The sequence below is a fragment of the Leucoraja erinacea genome, chromosome 29 (assembly GCF_028641065.1).
Source record: "Leucoraja erinacea ecotype New England chromosome 29, Leri_hhj_1, whole genome shotgun sequence".
Taxonomy (NCBI): Eukaryota; Metazoa; Chordata; class Chondrichthyes; order Rajiformes; family Rajidae; genus Leucoraja; species Leucoraja erinaceus.
In genome coordinates, this window is record NC_073405.1 from 8,337,143 (window position 1) to 8,356,897 (window position 19,755).

The 19,755-nt window shown below is 46.0% G+C and overlaps 2 protein-coding genes across 2 annotated transcripts in view; both read left to right on the top strand.

Moving 5' to 3' along the window:
- haus8 (HAUS augmin like complex subunit 8) overlaps positions 1 to 19,755 on the top strand; it is a 281,932-nt gene that overhangs the window by 90,589 nt on the left and 171,588 nt on the right. The gene's annotated exons all lie outside the window — the stretch shown is intronic.
- Positions 9,912 to 19,396, top strand: LOC129711118 (zinc finger protein 367-like). Its single transcript, XM_055658526.1, has 5 exons — positions 9,912 to 10,559; positions 15,571 to 15,721; positions 17,188 to 17,307; positions 18,634 to 18,775; positions 19,106 to 19,396. The coding sequence occupies exons 1-5, from the start codon at positions 10,122 to 10,124 to the stop codon at positions 19,329 to 19,331; spliced, it is 1,077 nt and encodes a 358-aa protein (XP_055514501.1). The 5' UTR covers positions 9,912 to 10,121; the 3' UTR covers positions 19,332 to 19,396.

Here is a 19,755-nt window from a genome sequence, read left to right on the forward strand (position 1 = left end):
CCTGTTAACTTGGGGGATGAAAGCTGTGGATGTTCACTAGGGAAATCTCCCTGCAAGACTTGTTCTTCTTGCTGGTCATTCCATCTGCTCCTCAGGCACTATCTCTCGGCCCCCAGGTTTCCACGGAGACGCAAGGAACTGCAGATGCTGAAATCTTAAGCAAAGCACGGTGGTTGAGAAACTCAGCAGGTTGGGCAGCATTGTAGAGGGAATGGACAGGCAACATTTTGGACCGGCACCCTTCAGATATTTTGGGGGGGTGGGGTGGGGGGGAGAAAGCTGGAAACGTGAAGCTGGGTGAGGGGCGGGGAACAAAGCTTGGCAAGTGATGGGTGGATACAGGTGAGGGAAGGTTTGATTGGCAGAAGGGTCCAGATCTCCATGCTGCTCTTTCTCCAGCACTAGCCATTGCCTTCAGTTGGATGGGTTATACAACATGCCACACACCATGTCATAGTCTATGCACTTGCTTTCCTATGATTCTGGCTCTTCTTCCAGCACAGCAGTGTCATATGATGGTGGGTGGAAATGTTGTGTGCATGCAATCTTGCCATGTTTCATATTGGATGCTGTTTGGAAGTATCCATGTCCGTTAACATTTTGATAACATTATCTGCAACATTTTCTTTCTAAGATGAGGTGGAGGTGATAAGAGGTGGTGGATCAATGTTAAATCCATTCATTAAAGTGATCTCCCAGCCAATGTACCGCATGCAGGGAAGTTCCAATATAGAGGGGCCTGCATAATCACTATGGCAGAATTGAGTACCAGTGCTGTGTAGAGTAAAGAAAAATAATTACTGTGAAATCGGATGAAAAAGATTTCATGTGCAATCTGGCTCTACAGCAGGAAAGGTTTCTTCAGTAAATTTGAGATTGGTTTTTGACAATGGAAATGTGTTAATGTTGTGGGCGGAATGCTACATAATATGCCCAACCAATGGTACATTTGTGATAAATAGATGAAACTAAATGGTGCAAGATTGCCCGTGTTTCAAAGGTATATAACGCCACAGCCCTTCAATATTCATAATCACAGCCACTATCTTTATCAGACTCTTCATTTGCTGAAGAGGTGTAGGTCTGGTTATATTTTCTGTAAGAAAGATGGTCAAAGGATGATTGCTTTATTGCACATTGATCATGATTGTTCTTGATTGACTTCAGTAACACATTCTGCCCAAACCTTCACCTTAAAAGGCCACATTTGTCTCACTCGATCGCGCGCACACATGGTTCTACTCTAAATCATAACATTATGGTTTAACTCCACGATTTTTTAGCACTGCTGAGATATAGAAAATATATTAAAAATAAATGGTGTGACAGTCATAGTCTAAATGACTGGCCGTGCCTACTTTGAAGAAGTTCTCTGAAGAAAATTTATTAATGAACGTACAGCCCTCCACTCTGCAATAACCCCAACTGGGTTATCAAACCTGCCGTCAAGGGAGGTGCCGCGGTAGTCTGGTCTGATCTCTACCGCTCTGAGGTCAGGTGCCTCAGACACCTCCTACTTATCCTTGGAACATAACCCCACAGACGAGCACCAGGCCATTATCTCAAACACCACCACTGGCTTTATCACTTCCGGCTCCCTGCCCTCCCAAGCCTCCAACCTCATCGTTCCCCAGCCCCGCACAGCCCCATTTTACCTTCTCCCCAAAATCCACGAACCTGACTGTCCTGGCAGACCCATTGTTTCTGCTTGTTCTTGTCCTACCAAACTTATTTCCACATACCCCGGTCAAATCCTTCCCTACCTATGTCCACGACACCTCACACGACTTCCGTTTTCCAGGACCCTACTCCCTCATCTTCACCATGGATGTCCGGTCACTCTACACATCCACCCCCCCCACCAGGAGGGTCTTAAAGTCCTCCGTTTCTTCCTCGACCGCAGAACCAACCAATCCCCGTCTACCAATACTCCTCTGCCTAGTCCTTACCCTCAAAAACTTTTCCTTTAACTCCTCCCCTTTCCTCCAAATCCAAGACGTAGCTATGGGCATGCGCATGGGCCCCAGCTGTGCCTGCCTTTTTGTAGGGTACGTCGAACAATCCTTGTTCGAAGCGTACCATGGCCCTATCCCCGAACTCTACCTCCGCTACATTGACGACTGCATTGGTGCTACCTCCTGCACCCATGCAGAACTCACTGACTTCCATCTGGCACTCAAATTCACCTGGACCATTTCCGACATCTCCCTACCGTTTCTAGACCTCACTATCTCCATTGCAGGTAACAGACTACTGACTGACATCTACAAACCCACTGACTCCCATGGCTATCTTGACTACACTTCTTCCCCATCCCCCTGCTTCCTGTAAGGACTCTATCCTCCGTCTACGCCGCATCTGCACCCAGGATGAGGTGTTCCAAACCAGGGCATCGGAGATGTCCTCATTCTTTAGGGAACGGGGGGATCCTCTCTTCGACTATAGATGAGGCTCTCACCAGGGTCTCCTCTATATCCCGTAGCTTCGCCCACTCCCCATTCCCCCCCACTCGTAACAAGGACAGTCCCCCTGGTCCTCACCTTCCACCCTACCAACCGCCACGTACAACAAATAATCCTCCGACATTTTCGCCACCTCCAACGGGATCCCACCATTGGCCACATCTTCCCATCTCCTCCCCTTTCGGTTTTCCGCAGAGACTGCTCCCTCCGTAACTCCCAGGTCAATTTGTCCCTTCCCACCCAAACCACCCCCTCCCCTGGTACTTTCCCTTGCAACCGCATGAACTGCTTCATTTGTCGTTTTACCTCCCCCCTCGACTCCATCCAAGGACCCAAGCAGTCTTTCCAGGTGCGGCAGAGGTTCACCTGCACCTCTTCCAACCTCATCTATTGCATCCGCTGTTCTAGGTGTCAACTTCTCTACATCGGTGAGACCAAGCACAGGCTTGGCGATCGCTTCGCCCAACACCTCCGCTCAGTTCGCATTATATTTTAATTTCAAAATAGACTTTATTCGAGAAATAAATATATACAATACATGATCCTTACAAAACTCCATCCGACATTCTCGGAAGCTAGACATACATACAATACAGTTTCCCCAAATCACAATTTTATCCCACACCCTTGCCACTCATATGGCCTACTGGCGTGGAATCCCTTCCCTTATTTTAACCAACCTGATCTCCCGGTGGCTCAGCACTTCAACTCCCCATCCCATTTCAAATCCGACCTTTTTGTCCTGGGCCTCCTCGATGACTATAGTGAGTCCCTCTGCAAAATGGACGAGCAGCACCTCATATTTTGCTTGGGTAGTTTACACCCCAGCTGTATGAACATTGACTTCGCCAATTTCAGCTAGGCCTTGCTTTCTCCCTCCTTCTCCCCTTCCCAGCTATCCCACAGCCTACCGTCTCCGCCCTTTCATAGAGTTTTGCTGTGCATTTTATAGAGCATATCCTTATGTGAAAGAGAATCTGAGGTTTTCCTATTATAAATGATTCCAGAAATGGTTGATATAGTTTGCAATTCAAATTAATAAAACTGGATAATTCATTTTATTTTCTTGTTATTTCTTTTATTTTAATCTGCAGAATGAAGACATTGCTGCTTGGGCCAAATTGTATTACCCCTCCCATAATTGACCTTGAGAATAGGGTGATGTGCTGACTGCTGAACTGCCTCCAGGCTCAACTCGTGATCATTGTTGCAATGGATCTCTGCCCAGCCTTCTTTGTTTAAGCCTCAATAAACTTGAAGTCATGCAAATCTCGTTTGCATGTCTTAACCTGTACCATCCTTTTCACACCATCCCTCTCCCTAACACCACCCGACTCCAACCAATTCTTATGTAATCTTATAGCCAGTCTGTCCTGACCCTTTAATCTGTTCAGCTGCCATCCCCCAAACCCATGTCCTGGAATTAATATCTCTGTGCCTCAGCATTCGGGATCTCTTCAAATAAGTTTATTTGACCAAGTATACGATCCTACCAACAAATGTTGCTTTCCGTGGCTCATCATTTCTTTATCTTCAATTAGGTTTAGGTTTATTATTGTCTTGTACCAAGATATAGTGAGAAGCTTTAGTTTATATGCTATCAACATATCAGATATATCATACATAGATACAATCAGTTCTTCTTCTTCTTTTGTGTGGCGTGCACAGCCTAAAGTTGTTGGACAACTTGTTCTATTTGACATTCCGTTTGTGCACGTCGAGTTGATTGCATTAATTGAAACAGGGCGGACCACGTGAAGATTGCAATTTTCCACCCCATACAATCAGTTCAAACTCAACTACAAAGAGTGCAGAATATGGTTCTCGGCATTGTAGCGCATCAATTCCTTAGGCAAAGGCCAATGTCTTCAATGGGGTAGAGGTGAATCGCACTGTAGCTTAGCTTATGGAAGGACTATTCAGAAGCCTGATAACAGGGCAAGAAGCTGCTTCTGTCTGAAGAAGGGTTTCGGCCCGAAACGTTGCCTATTTCCTTCGCTCCATAGATGCTGCTGCACCCGCTGAGTTTCTCCAGCATTTTTGTGTACCTTCGATTTTCCAGCATCTGCAGTTCCTTCTTGAAAACTCTGGGTCTGGGGGTGTGCACTTTCATCTTCTGTTAGACAGGAGTGGGAAAAAGAAGGACGTCTGATTATGTTGGCTGCATGAAGTGTCGAGTCAATAGTTGGAAATCTGGTCCGTGTGATGGACCCGGCTACATACACAACTCTGCAATTTCTTGTGGTCTCGGGCCATCAAATTGAAGCATCTCTGGGTAATTAGTTGCATTAAGCACGGCACATAAATGTAAATTGCTGTTGGCATTTTGTGTTAATGCGATACCTCAGTCTTTCAGCAGAGGGAGTCAATTTGTGATTTAAGGATAATTCAAAAATCTAATACTGCCAATGCTGGAGTCCTGAGATTAAAAAAAAAAAAAAATTATGCAAACGTCTGCAGATTAGTTAGGTATAGCCACGTCTCATTTTATGTATGGGCTATGTTTTTGAAAAGCAGCGTGTATCTCAAAAACTAGGGAATTTTTATCAGAAAAATGTATATAAATGGTACAGGTTAGAGGAAAGATCATACAACTGTATTTCACACAGGAAATGGTTCATTTATGGACTGATATTATTATTTTGTCCTACTCATACGAATAAAGAAAAAAGTTAATAAAGAAAAAACACAACAGTGAAGAATGAAATATTGCTTTATTTAAAATCTATTTTTGAATGTAAATGCTAACACTTACATTGACATACTTGCCCAAGATGGCGTGGGTGGAGGGTTGAGGAGGAATTCTACTGGGTGCGGGGGTCCTCCACATTAGCTGATGATGTTGGAGACAGAGGTGAGGGCTATGGTTGAGGCAGCGGTTTGGTTTACATTAGTTTATTATTGTCATGTGTACGTACCAAGGTACAGAAAAAAGCTTTTTGGTGCATGCTATTCTGTCAAAGAAGACTGCATGATTGCCATCAAGCCTTCCACAGCGTACAGATAAAGGATAAAGGGTGCAATACTTAGTGCAAGATAAAGTTGCCTGATAACAGCTGGGAACAAACTGCCCCTGAAACTGGAGGTATGCGTTTTCAAACTTCTGCACCTCTTGCCTGACGGGTGAGGGGAGAACCGGGAGTGATAGGCAAAGGTGACATTTCAAATTCGGTCTGCCCATTCCCTCCACACATGCTGCCTCCAGCACTTGCTGTTTTATCCACGAGCAGAATAACTTGTCTGAGAGTTCCCTTCAGTAAAGAAATGGTGTATTGTTCATTGCACTCATACAGAAGGAATGAATACTTCCTCAAGAATTCATCGTTCGATATGATTCATGATTAATGGTAGACTTGTATCTGAGTCAAATGACTGTGTGTTCAATATAGATGGAATTTTTATGAGTTGGTTGACAAACTACTGGGGTATTTCAGGTTCAGCTATTTAGAATCTATAGCATTAATTTGAGGATGGGGGAGGAAGGGAATACTGAATACAGTGCACCCAAGTTTGCTGGTAATACAGAACCAGATGAAATAATGCACTGAAGGAAGGAATCTGGGAGGAGCTGAAGGACTAGTCTGAATCTGGAGCTCACTGGTAGTGGTTGATGTGACTAGTACAGAAGCATTGATAGGAAACAACACATGTCGGGGAGACTCAAAGTGCTGGAGTAACTCAGCGGGTCAGGCAGCATCCCTGGAGAAAATGGATCTCTACACATGTAGGGTATATGGCAATAGGTCTTGGTGAAGAAAGATGTGGTACAGCTGGTAGCGCTACTGTCTCATAGTGCCAGAGGCCCGGTTTCAATCCTGACCTCAGGTGCTAGTGTGTGTGGAGTCTGCAGGTTCTCCCTGTGACCAAGTAAATTTCCGCCAGGTGCTCAGATTTCCTCTCACATCCAAAAGGTTAATTGGCCCTCTGTAAATTGCCCACGGTGAAAAGAGAGTGGATGAGAAAGCAGGATAATGTATGAATGTGATAGATGGTCGGCCAGCATGGACTGGGTGGGCCAAAGGGCCTGTTTCCATGCTCTATCTCTAAACTAAAGTGGTTTAGTAATGGTGCACTATGGAACAGTTGGATGAAATGGCCTGTTTTTTCTTCCAGAAATCCTTTGTGATCCTCTGAAACCTGTATAGGCCACACCAGTAGGTGGAGTATTGTTAGGGAAAAAAATAAAAAAAATAGGGTGTGCTCAGCTCCAGCAGAGACCCACTAAATGGCTACGATCCACCACCAGGAACTGCTTCATCCAATCTGGCAACTTGTGCGTACCAGCAATGAAATCCAGTCCAATAACTCGTTGATATTTCCACAAGCACTACCACACACTGACAGGATAACAAGCACTTGGGGATACTGCCATCTATATATATATATATATATATATTCTACTGCGGGTTCGCTAGACAGAAACATAACCCTGGTACCTCTCCCTCCCTCCCCCACCCATTCCTCCCCAATCACCACTTCACACCCACTTACAACCTGACTCGATTCTGCAAAGATCTGTCTCCACCTTCTCCATCATGGTCTGGTTTGGCTCAGCCACCAAGCACGACATCCGGAGGCTGCAGCGCATCGTTCGATCAGCCGAGAAGGTTGTTGGCTGCAACCTTCCCCCCGTCGACGAACTGTACACTTCAAGGCCCAGGAAGCGAGCGGGTAAGATCATCTCTGACCCATCTCACCCTGGCCACAAACTCTTTGAATCACTTCCCTCTGGAAGGCAACTCCGGACTGTCAAAGCCGCCACAGCCAGACATAAAAACAGCTTTTTTTCCACGAGCAGTAGCTCTACTCAATAACCAAAAGTCTGTAGCCTCCTTTTGTTCTGGTATTTTATTTCATTCTTCAAATGTTTAAATTATAATGTTTTATTTTTAATTGTCTACTGAATATCATGTTGTTACTTGCGAGCAATGTACCAAGGCAAATTCCTTGTATGTATACATATTTGTCTAATAAAATGTATTCAATTCAATTCAATTACCCTCTATTCTACACATATTTGAAGATGTATCACCATCCTAACATGTAGTGCCTCAAAATCCTGTCATTCCAATCAGCAATCACACTGTGGAGCATTCCCATGGTCCTTCTGAGATGCATTGTAGACGATGGAGACATTTGGGAGAATCAGGAGATAATCAATTCACTTAGTGCAGAATACCCAGTCTTTGAGCTATACTTAATGCACAGAGTCTTTTACCCAGAGTGGGTGAATCAAAACTTGAGGACAGTTTTAAGGTGGGGTGGAGGATATTTAATAGGAACCTGAGGGGCAACTTTTTTACACAAAGGGTGGTAGGTATATGGAACGAGCTGCTGGAGGAAGTAGTTGAGGAAGGTATTATCACAACATTTTTTTAAAAAAACATTTAGACAGGTATATGGATTAGATAGGTTTAGAAATATATGGGCCACATGCAAAGCAGGTGGAACTAGTGGGAGATGGGGCATCTTGATCGGTGTGGGCAAGTTGGGCCGAAGGGCCTGATTCCATGCAGTTTGACTATGACTATGACTGTACTTGTAGCCACGGCTTTTGAAAGGCTGATCCAATTAACTTTCTGTTCTATAGTAATGTCTATAAAAAGTGAATGAGAATCTGTTTTTCAGAAGGGTTATGTGTGCCTTTGTACATGAATCATAGAAAATTAGGAAAATAGTTGGTTAGCTTTTATTAAAATGGGATTAACATCTAGGAGAAAAGATTGCTTCAGGACAATCATGCGGGGTCATGTTAAGGTTGCCTTGAAAGAACCGTGTACACTTTTGGTTTCGTCTGAACTTGGGTTCATTGGGACAAATCCGGGGTTGGGTTTGATTGCTCCACGAGGAAAGATTATGATTGAGTTTTCATAAAGTATAGAAGTGATTTTAGAAGGTTAATTGGCCTCTGTAAATTGCCCCGGGTATGTCGAGAGTGGGTGCGAAAGTGGGATAACATGGAACTAGTATGAACGGGTGATCGATGGTGGATGTGGATTCGGTGGGACGAAAGGGCTGTTTCCATGCTGCATCTTTCAAGCAATCAGAAATTTGATAAACCTACAAGCCCACACGGCCACAGGGAAAACGTGCAAACTCCACACAGACAGCATCCAAGATCAGGATGGAACTCGCGTCTCTAGCTCTGAGGCAGCAGCTCTACCAGCTGTGCCACTGTGCTATCCCACCAGGATAATATATTGAAAGATTAGTTAAGAATATATTTATATTCTACCAGGGAGGTAAAAAAGTCCCGATTTTACTGAATGGCATAGGTGGCTCGAAGGGCCGTATGGCCTATTTCTGTCCCAATTTATATGTGGTGTAGGAAGGAACTGCAGATGCTGGTTTAAACCAAAGATACACACAAAAAGCTGGAGTAACTCAGCGGGACAGGCAGCATCTCTGGAGAGAAGAAATGGGTGACGTGACGTGTCGGGTCGAGACCGTTCTTCAGCCTGAAAGTCACGTGAAAGGGAAACGAGAAAAATAGATGTAGAGTGATATAGAACAATTAATGAAAGATATGCAAAAAAGTAATGATGATACAGAAAACAGACCATTGTTAGCTGTTCGTTGGGTGAGAACGAGAAGCTGGTACAACTTGGGTGTGGGAGGGATGGAGACAGAGGAAATGCAGGGTTACTTGAAATTAGAGAAATCAAATTCATACCACTGGGTTGTAAGGTGCCCAAGTGAAATATGAGATGCTGGTCCTCCAATTTGCATTTTGGCTCACTCTGACAATGGAGGGGAACTAGGATGGAAAGGTCAATGTGGGAATGGGAAGGAGAATTAAAGTGTTTAGCAACCGGAAGATCAGGAAGGTCCAGGCGGACTAAGCGAGGGTGTTCAGCGAAACGATCGCCCAGTCGACGTTTGGTCTCGCCGAGGTATAAGAGTCCACATCTTGAACAATGGATACAGTAGATGAGGGTTGGAGGAGGTACAAGTGAACCTCTGCCTAACCTGAAAGGACTGTCGGGGTCCCTGGACAGAATAGAGGGAGGAGGTATAGGGACAGGTGATGTATCTTCTGCGCTTGCAGGGGAAGGTACCTGGGGAGGAGGTGGTTTGGGGGTGGTTTGGGTGGGGAGGGGGGTGGTTTGGGGTGGGGAGGGGGTGGTTTGGGTGGGGAGGGAGTGATTTGGGTAGGAAAGGATGAATTAACCAGGGAGTTGCCGAGGGAACGGTCTCTGCGGAAGGTGGAAAGGGGTGGAGGTGGGATGATGTGACTAGAGGTGAGATCCCGTTGGAGGTGGTGAAAATGTCGGAGCATATATGTGTTGTATGCGACGGCTGATGGGGTGAGAGGTAAGGACTACGGGGGACTCTGTCCCTGTAGCGACTAGGGGGAGGGGGGGCAAGGGCGGAGCTGTGGGGTACTGAGGAGCCACGTGCGAGGGCAACTCGTATTTTGCTGAGTTACATACAGAATATTGATGAGAGGTCACTGCCACTTTAAACTGAACATGTAATGTATTCCAGATCCTTCGATATTACTGTATGTTAACTGTAAATGATTCTGCTGTTTAAGAGCATACTTTCCTTATTACTAATCCCCGGGGTGATGCGATGCTTCCGCATTAACCTCGCCAGTGCCTGAGTCATTTGGAGAGTTTTTTAAAGGCGCTCTCAACTTTAAAAAAATCAGTTTAAATGCCATCTTTGACACACACACACACACATTCACCTGCTGATTGGGCGAAAAGCGCGGGGACTCCCTCCTCTCTCTGGACCGATTGGTTATCGAGATTTCCCAGCAGCCAAAATTACGCGGGAGAGACAAGGGAGGACAAGAGTCTTTGCAAGAACTGGACTTACTTTAAAAAAATAAAACGGTGGGGGGGGGAGAAAAAAAAATCAATGTATATCATCATGTCTGGATCTGCGGGTTACGATTCGCCCAAGCGGATGGTCGTCTCTGTAATCAAATCCACGTGCAATGCAGAGGAGGTAAATCTGGGTCAGTTGTCAATGTATTTGCAATGCCCATGGCCAGAAAACTCCAACAACATGAGTCTCAGCCCGACTCCCAGCATCGGATCAACAGGGTCCAACTCGCCCGGAGAGAGCCTTGACCTCCCCGCCTACAAGGTAACAATTCCCGTCTCGTTGAATGAATCCCCCAGGAGTTGTTACAGAAACCAGGGTCTGTCAAATAGGATTTAAATGCCGTACGTGGGGAAATAGTCGTGCCAGAATGAGAAGGACTTTTAGCAAATGACCTGTATTTATAGCAGGCTGATCTGATCCGATGTATCTGCATTTTAATTTGTAATAAGTGTTTTTATGTTAGCAATAAAAAAAAGTGCTTCCCGCACTTCAGTTGCAGATGTACGTTTGGTCGGCGGCCAAGCAAATTTGGTGTAATCTTTTGGTTTCACTTCCTCTCCTAGACCGAGAACAATGTGCTTTTCAGATGTTTTCAAAGTAATGGGTATTTGCGTTTCCACATCCATCGGTTAACTTCGAGATCTTATTTTATATATTTTTTAAATGAAAATCTGCAAGATCGCAGCTTGTTTGTATTTATTTATTATCCGATCATGGCTTTAATTATTGTCAGTGATTTAAATAGTGATTTTTTTTTTAAAAAACATAAGATTGTCCCTGAATGTATAGCGGTGGCGCTTTGCTCTTGTTGTTTTTTTTGTGAATGACCTGAAGTTGCAAATATCACAGAACCCGCCAAAAATGTTGCAGGCGCCAACATTCTATCGCCATGGAGACGCGTGGCCCCGCCCACGGACGGATGCCTGTCTGATTGGCTCCCGTGAGGGCGCCAATTTAAAGGCACTGTCAACCGACAGGAGATTCCGGGACTTTCCGCTGTGTTTTTGCTGCAACAAAGCTGCTGCCTTTTTGTATTTCATTAATTCTAGATGTTAATGGGAAAGTTTCAGTGATATCCACAATCTGATCCCTCCCAGTGTACTGAAATAACATTCCAAATCCCCCAGAAATTCCACCCCGCACACTTGCCCTTCTGACAGCGGCGTAAATAAATTGCATTTACTCATATACACATATCCTCAGCCAATGACTTTGAAACGAAAACATTCACTAGAGTAAATAGAACCAGCAACTTGTCCTGGACTAGCCACATCGAAGCAATGGCCAAGAACGCACAGCAACACGTCCACTTCCTTAGAAGACAATAGACAATAGGTGCAGGAATAGGCCATTCGAGCCAGCACCGCCATTCAATGTGATCACGGCTGATCATCCCCAATCGGTACCTCGTTCCTGCCTTCCCATATCCCCATACCGCTATTTTTAAGAGCCCTATCTAGCTCTTGAAAGCATCCAGAGACGCTACACCCCTAAACCTCCACTTCCTTAGAAGGCTGAGTAAATTTTCAATGCCCCCAACAATACTCACCAACCTCTACAGATGTGCCGTAGAAAGCATTTTATTGGGATGCATCGCAGCACAGCTTAAGAACAGCTCCATCCATGACTGCAAGAAATAGCATAGAGTTGTGGACTCAGTTCGGGTGAACACACAAAATCAACTTCCCTTCCATTGACTTAATTTAGACCTCACCCTGCATCGGCAAAGCTGCCAACATAATCAAGGACGAGTCTCACCCTCTTCTCTCTCCCATCAGGCAAGAGGTGCAGAAGTGTGAAAACATCATTTGACATTTTGACATTTCCACCCTGGGATAAAGATTCCAACTGAAGATAGACACAAAAAGCTGGAGTAACTCAGTGGGGCAGGCAGCATCTCTGGAGAGAAGGAATGGGTGATATTTCGGGTCGTCACCCTTCTTCAACTGTCTACCCTGGAAACATTCAGAATGTTAGAAAGAATGTGCCTCCACTACATTCAATCATGTCTGAAGAAGGGTCTCTACCTGAAACGTAACCCTTCCATTTTCTCCAGAGATGCTTCAGTTACTCGAGCAAGTTGTGTCCATTTTTAGTATAAACTAGCATCTGCAGTTCTTTTTTAATATCCCTAATCATTTGCTGTGCAAAAGAAAACTGATAGAAAGCAACATGATTGCCAGGCCTGCCATGACAATCTTATTGTTTTATTCCGCAAGTATTTTATTGTCATATGTCCTGAAACAGAACAATGAAATTCTATCTTGCAGTGAATCTACATCAAGTGACTGTTTATTCATTACATCTAGTTTAGTGTCATGTATACAAAGGTACAGTGAAAAGTGTTTTTGTTGCGTGCTTTCCAATCAGTTGTAAGACTATACATGATTACAATCAAGCCATCCACAGTGTACAGATACATGATAAAGGGAAAGGTAAAATCTGATTAAAGGTCCAGATTCAGTTTATTCCCAGCTGTTATTAGACAACTGAACCATCCTATCACCAACTAAAGAGCAGTCCTGAGCTACCATCTTCCTTATTGGAGACCCTCAGACTATCTTTAATCAGATTTTTCTGGACTTTATCTTTCCCTTTATCCTGTATCTGCAACCTTTGGCTGGCATGTAGAGACTGCACGATTCAGTAGTGTTGAAGCCAATTAAATATTCCACCCATGACAATAGACAATAGACAATAGGTGCAGGAGTAGGCCATTCGGCCCTTTGAGCCAGCACTGCCATTCAATGTGATCATGGCTGATCATCCCCAATCAGTACCCCGTTCCTGCCTTCTCCCCATATCCACTGACTCCGCTATTTTTAAGAGCTCTATCTAGCTCTCTCTTGAACGCCTCCAGAGAACCTGCCTCCACCATCCTCTGAGGCAGAGAATTCCACAGACTCGCCACTCTCTGTGAGAAAAAGTGTTTCCTTGTCTCCGTTCTAAATGACTTACTCCTGATTCTTAAACTGTGCCCCTGGTTCTAGTCTCCCCCAACATCGGGAACATGTTTCCTGCCTCTAGCGTGTCCAAGCCCTTAACAATCTTATATGTTTCAATGAGATGCCCTCTCATCCTTCTAAACGCATGCTGTCATTCTTCCTGGTTCACTGTTGCCTACTTTATCACCGTCATGTTTCAAAATTTGTTTCAAGGAGGACAAGTCACGTAAAGTCGAGTTTATTGTCAAATGCACAAATGCAGTGAGGTACAAATACAATGAGGAATCTTGCCTGACATTGACTAAGGATGAGCAGAAATCTCCTCCAACTAAATATTGGGAAAACATGAATCTATTGCCTTAGAGCTCTGTGACAAATTTAGTTCCCTGGATACTGATTCCATTCCTCTTCCGGGAATTGTTTAAAACTAATCCAGACTGTTTACATCCTGTGTAATATCTTTGATCCTGAGCTAAGCTTTGGACCATATATCAGGATTATTGCCAAGATTGGGTGCATAAGGTCATGATGCAGCTTTATAGGACTTCGGTTGGGTCGCATTTGGAGTATTGCGTCCAGTTCTGGTCACCCCATTACAGGAAAGATGTGGAGGTTTAGGAGAGGGAGCAGAGGAGGTTTACCAGAACAAAGCCTGGATTAGGGGGTATTAGCTGCAGGGAGAAGTTGGACAAACTTGGATTGTTTTTTCTCGAATGCCGAAGGTTGCGCGGAGAAAGTATGTAAAATTACAAGAGGCATAGATGGGGTCGACAGCTCCACCTACATCAACCGACTCCAACTGGTCCAGAACGCAGCCGCCCGACTCATCACCCACACCAAATCCTGGCATCACATCACTCCAGTCCTCAAACAACTTCACTGGCTTCCCATCTCCCACCGGATCACCTACAAAATCCTGATCCTCACCTACAAAGCCCTCCACCATCTGGCCCCCCCATATCTCACTGACCTCCTCTCCCCCTACCAACCCTCACCGTCCCTCAGATCCACATCAGCCGGTCTCCTCTCCATCCACAAGTCCAACCTCCGCAGTTTTGGGGACAGAGCCTTCTCCAGGGCAGCTCCCAGGCTCTGGAACTCCCTCCCCCAACTGATCCCCAATTCCGTGTCCCTCACCATCTTCCAGTCCCGCCTCAAGACCCATCTCTTCACCTCTGCCTATCCTTAGCCCCACGTCCCCCTCCCTTTTCATCTGTGCACTAATTGCCTCATATTGTGTTTTGAATTGAATTCTGTCTTTACTTTGTGCACTAGTCATGTCTCTACTATTTATTTCATTCCCCTTACATGTTTTTCCTCTACCTGCTACATTTTTGTAAGGTGTCCTTGAGACTCTTGAAAGGCGCCCATAAATAAAATGTATTATTATTATTATTAGACAGTCAGAATCTCTTCCCCAGGATGATAAAATCAAATAGAGGAGGGCATAGATTTAAGGTGAGAGGGACCAAGTTTAAAGGACATGTGCGAGAAGAGTTTTTTTTTCACACAGAGAGTGATGGGTGCCTGGAACATGCTACCTGTGATGTTGGTAGAGACAGGTGTTAGTGGTATTCAAGAGGCTTGTGTGTAGGCACATGGATGTGAAGGAAGTGGAGGGATATGGATCACGTGTAGGCAGAGTAGATCAGTTTAATTTGGCGTCATGTACGGCACAGACATTGTGGGCCAAAGAGCCTGTTCCTGTCCTATACTGTTCCATGTTCTCTGGGATGTCTGGCCTACTCTCAATCATCCCACATAAATGAATCCAAAATCATTGGCCTTGCCATCAGCTGCCAAGGTTCAAAACTCTAAAATACCATCCTTAACTCCCTTGGTCTCATTAGCTCTGTCGTCTTTTGATCTTTTTCCCTAAAACATTTCCCCATGTTGAGTTTAGAGTTGCAGCATGGATTCGGGCCCTTTGGCCCATTGAGTCCAAGCCAACCATTCACCACCCATACAACAGTTCTATGCTATTTCACCCTTGCATCCTACACACTAAGGGCCAATTGACCGGCAAATCCACATGTCTTTGGGATGTGGGAAGGAATCCGGATCACCCGGAGGAAAGCTGTGCATTAAGAGGGAGAACGTGCAAACTCCACACAGACAGCACGTGAGGTGAGGATCGAACCCAGATCACTGGCAGCTTTACCGCTGCGCCATTTGTTTTATGTTGCCCCCGAGCGGTATTTCGGGCTGGAGAGCGCTGCATAAATGGAGATAAATGTGACGGCCCTCACTTTGTTCAAGCCTGGTGTCTAACCGGGCGACGATGGGTCTCTCTCTCACCGGTGACGGCCTGCGGTTGTGTGTTGCAGGACGGGACACGGCGCGGGCGTCCAAGAGCAGAGATAGTCCGAGATCTGATCACTGAAGGCACTCTGTCCACCAGCCGCATCCGCTGTCAGATCTGCAATCGGGTATTCCCGCGGGAAAAGTCGCTACAAGCTCACAAAAGGACACACACTGGTAAGAAAGAGGCAACTCATTGCTGCCGATCAATTAGCTTTCAATATACGCTGTGATTGTATTGACTGCATTTGCCACATCACGTTACCAGCTTCTAAAATGCCATTCCAAGTTATTGATCCTTGTCAACCCATGCTTTCTTTTTGTCATCTACTTGCATTCATAAAAGTCAACATATAATTGAAATTGTACTATACTGCTTCAAGCACACTAAGGGCTGGAGTAACTCAGAGGGTCAGGCTGCATCTCTGGAGAACATGGATAGGCGATGTTTCAGGCCAGTTCTTTCTTTAGATAGGTTTAGTGGCAACAGGCCCTTCAACCCACCAAGTCCCTGCCAACCACCAACCACCTGTTCACATTAGTTCCATGTTATCCCAATTTACCATCCACTCCTTTAACGTTAGGATCGATTTTACAGTGGCCAATTAACCACCGAGCCCACATGTCTTTGGGGTTTGGGAAGGAACTAGAGCACCTGCAGGAAATTATGCAGTCACAGGGTAAATGTGCAAACTCCACGCAGACAGCACCCGAGGTCAGGATCAAACCCAGGTCTCTGGCATTGTATCTTTGTACAGCCCTACCTGATGTATTCAAGAGACAGTTAGATTTAGCTCTTAGGGCTAACGGAATCAAGGGATATGGGGAGAAAGCAGGAACGGGCTACTGGCTTTGGATGCTCAGCCATGATCATATTGACTGGCGGTGCTGGCTCGAAGTGTCGATGGCCTACTCCAGCACCTATTTCCATGTTACACTATGTTTACATCTTAGCTTCTGTTTCAAAGGACATCGTGCCTGTGGAGTAAATATTTTCAGCCTGAAGCAGTGTCCCGACCAGAAATGACAGAGAAATATCAATGTCCTACCGAGATGCTGCCTGAGCCGCTGCATAACTGCAGCACTTTGTGCCTTTTAAAATGTTGATGTTTGTTCATAAGTGATAGTCGATTTGGACCTTTCAGCCCATCAAGTCTCCTACAACCATTCATATATTTCCCTCTCAACCCCATTCTTCTGCCTTCTCCCCATAACCCTTGACATCCAAACTAATCAAGAATCCATCAATCTCTGCCGTAAAAAAATATCCATTGATTTGCCCTCCACAGCCTTCTGTGGCAACAAAGTCCACATATTTATTACCCTCTGACTGAAGAAATTCCACCTCATCTTCCTAAAGGTACGTCCTTTTATTCTGAGGCTATTGCCTCTGGTCCTAGACTCTCCCACTAGTGGAAACATCCTCTCCGCGTCCACTCTACCCAGGCCTTTCACTATTTGATCAGATTCAATGGTGGTTCCCCTCATCCTTCTAAACTCCATTCAAAATGCTTGTTCTCCAACCACTCCATTCGAAATGTTTGTTCTCCAACCAGGTGCTGCGGTGATTGTTGTTATTGTGTAGTCCTGCTTTAACGTTCCTTTCTTTATCTTCCTCCCGCTCCCTTTCCGTGCGGCACTAGGTGAGAGGCCGTACGTGTGTGACTATCCGAGCTGTGGGAAGGCTTTCGTGCAGAGCGGGCAGCTGAAGACGCACCAACGCTTGCACACTGGCGAGAAGCCCTTCATCTGTTCCGAGCCTGGTGAGCGATGGTCGGGCAGGGGACGTGGCGAGGATTTAAAACATAGAACTTAGGGTCTTAGGCGTAGGAAATTCGGCATGTCCCCTACACACCTCACCAACCTCTACAGATGCGCTGTAGAAAGCAGTTCATCGGGAAGCATCGCACCACGGTTCGGGGACAGCTCCATCCAAGACCGCAAGAAATTGCAGAGAATTGTGGAGGTAGCCCAGACCATCACACAAAACCAACCTCCCACCCATTGACTCCATCTACACTTCATGCTGCCTCGGCAAGGCCACGAGCACCATCAAGGACCTGTCTCAGCCCGGTCACCCCCTCTTCTCACCTCTCCCACCAGGCAAGAGATACAATGGTGTAAAAATGTCCACCTCCAGATTCAGGGACAGTTTCTTCCCATCTGTTATCAGGCAACTGAACCAGCCTATCACCAACTTGAGTGCGGTCCTGACCTACCATCTCCCTCCAACTATTTTTAATCGGACATTACTGGAATTTATCTTGCACTAATCGTTAATCCCTTTATCATGTATCTGCAGTTTGGACTCCTTGATTGTAATCATGTATAGTCTTTTCATCAACTGGAGAGTATGCAAACACAAGCTTTTCACTGTACCTCGGTACACTTGAGAACAATAAACTAAGTTAAAAGAACATAGAACAGTAGGGCACAGTAAAACTACCTTCGGTCCACGATGTCTGTGTTGAATATGATGTCAAGACCAACATGGATCACATGCGTGTGTACATGCGTGTGTCTTGCAAGGTTCATGTACTCTAGAAGTTGGAGAATCAGATTGGAGCACGGACATGAGGCACAGAGCCACCATGATCTGATTGGGTGGCAGATCCATTCTTCAGGAAGGTTCTGGCCTTCTTGGATTTTTATTAAATTTCCCCCCGTGGCCCATTTCCCTCCTTTTCTGTGACCCTTCTACAGTTTGGAGGTCTCTGGGACCTGTGTGGGGAGAAGGCAGAAGAATGGAGTTGCGTGGGAAAGATAGATCAGCCATGATTGAATGGCGGAGAAGATTTGGTGGGCTGAATGGCCTAATCCATCAGCCAGGGCCTAAAACCTTGCAAGATTTTGGCCACTTCTCCTAATCTATCCATTAGTTCACGTTGAATGCAAGCGTGGTACCACTCCTCCGGATGCCCTGGTGTAGTGCTGTTTATTTGCTGGTTACGACAATGTTAGAGGCTGCAGAGGAAGTGTTCTCAGTTTCACCCTGGATGACAAAACTTGACTTAAAAAAAATAAAAATCTAATTAATTAAACTTAAGTGTGGCGACGCTGGAAATTTGACCTCTAATGATTCCCGCCAGGTTGTGGCACTAAGTTTGCCCATGCCAACCGGCACTGCGCCAAGCACCCGTACGCCAGGCTGATGAGACAGGAGGGTGCAACAGATCACAACTGCGCCCCGGTGACTGAAGAGGATAAGGCGGTGGCGGCCTGGCTTGCAAGGTGCGTGACCGAGGTCTCTGCCCTCTCGTAAACCCCACCACCCGATGTGACTGTGCCCACTCACTCTCTTTGTGTTGCCCTCTAGTTGCTGCCAATCCACCCTCGATCATCTGTCCCACCCCCACTGCCTCGCGGAAAGCGGAGATTTTAAAATCGGGATCACAAAAACTTGGGGAGGGGATGTCCCCCACCTCTCAAAACATGGTGGGAACGTGTCCCCTCTGCCCCCCCCCCCCCCCGGGTTTTCCCGCCCGTGGTCTCACCAACGCCTTATACAACTGCAACATTAGCTCCCAGCTTGATGTTCCTCTTCACCCTGTGATCCCCCAGGTACTGGCAGAGTCGGGAGCAGAGGCTGAGCCCCATGAAGGAAGGCACGGGCTTCCAGAAATCTGACCTGGAGCTGAAGAAGTCGACGGATGGCCACCGACATATGGAGGAGGAGGAGGACTTGCCGCCCCATTCCGGTCGCCAGTTGCAAGAGCAGAAGGAGCGCTGGCACGGAGCCCTGGCACTTATCCAATTGGCCAACGTCTGCTCAGCACGGCCACTGTGAACACTTTACCTCAACCCCCCCCCCCCCTTGCTTGCTCGCTCAATTCCCCATCCCCCAATCTTCCCCCTCCCCCACCCCCCCCCACCATCAATGCGATACTGCCTGCAATTACCCCAGCTCCTCCTACCCATCCATCAATTCATCCTTCCCTCCATTCTACCTGACATCTGCAGTTCCCACTCATTTCCCTTGGCCATTCTCCATTATCAACTCCTTAAGGGCCTGTCCCACTTTCACGACCCAATTCACGACCTCTTTTACTCGTGGACATTTTTCATCAGGCTAGAAAAAAACCCCCGAACTACTTGATGCCACGAGTACCTACGACTAGCATCACGACCTGCTACGACCTACCTATGACCTCATGACGACCATGCTGCGAGTATGAGTCAAGGGCAGAGGTCGTGAATTAGGTGGTGAAAGT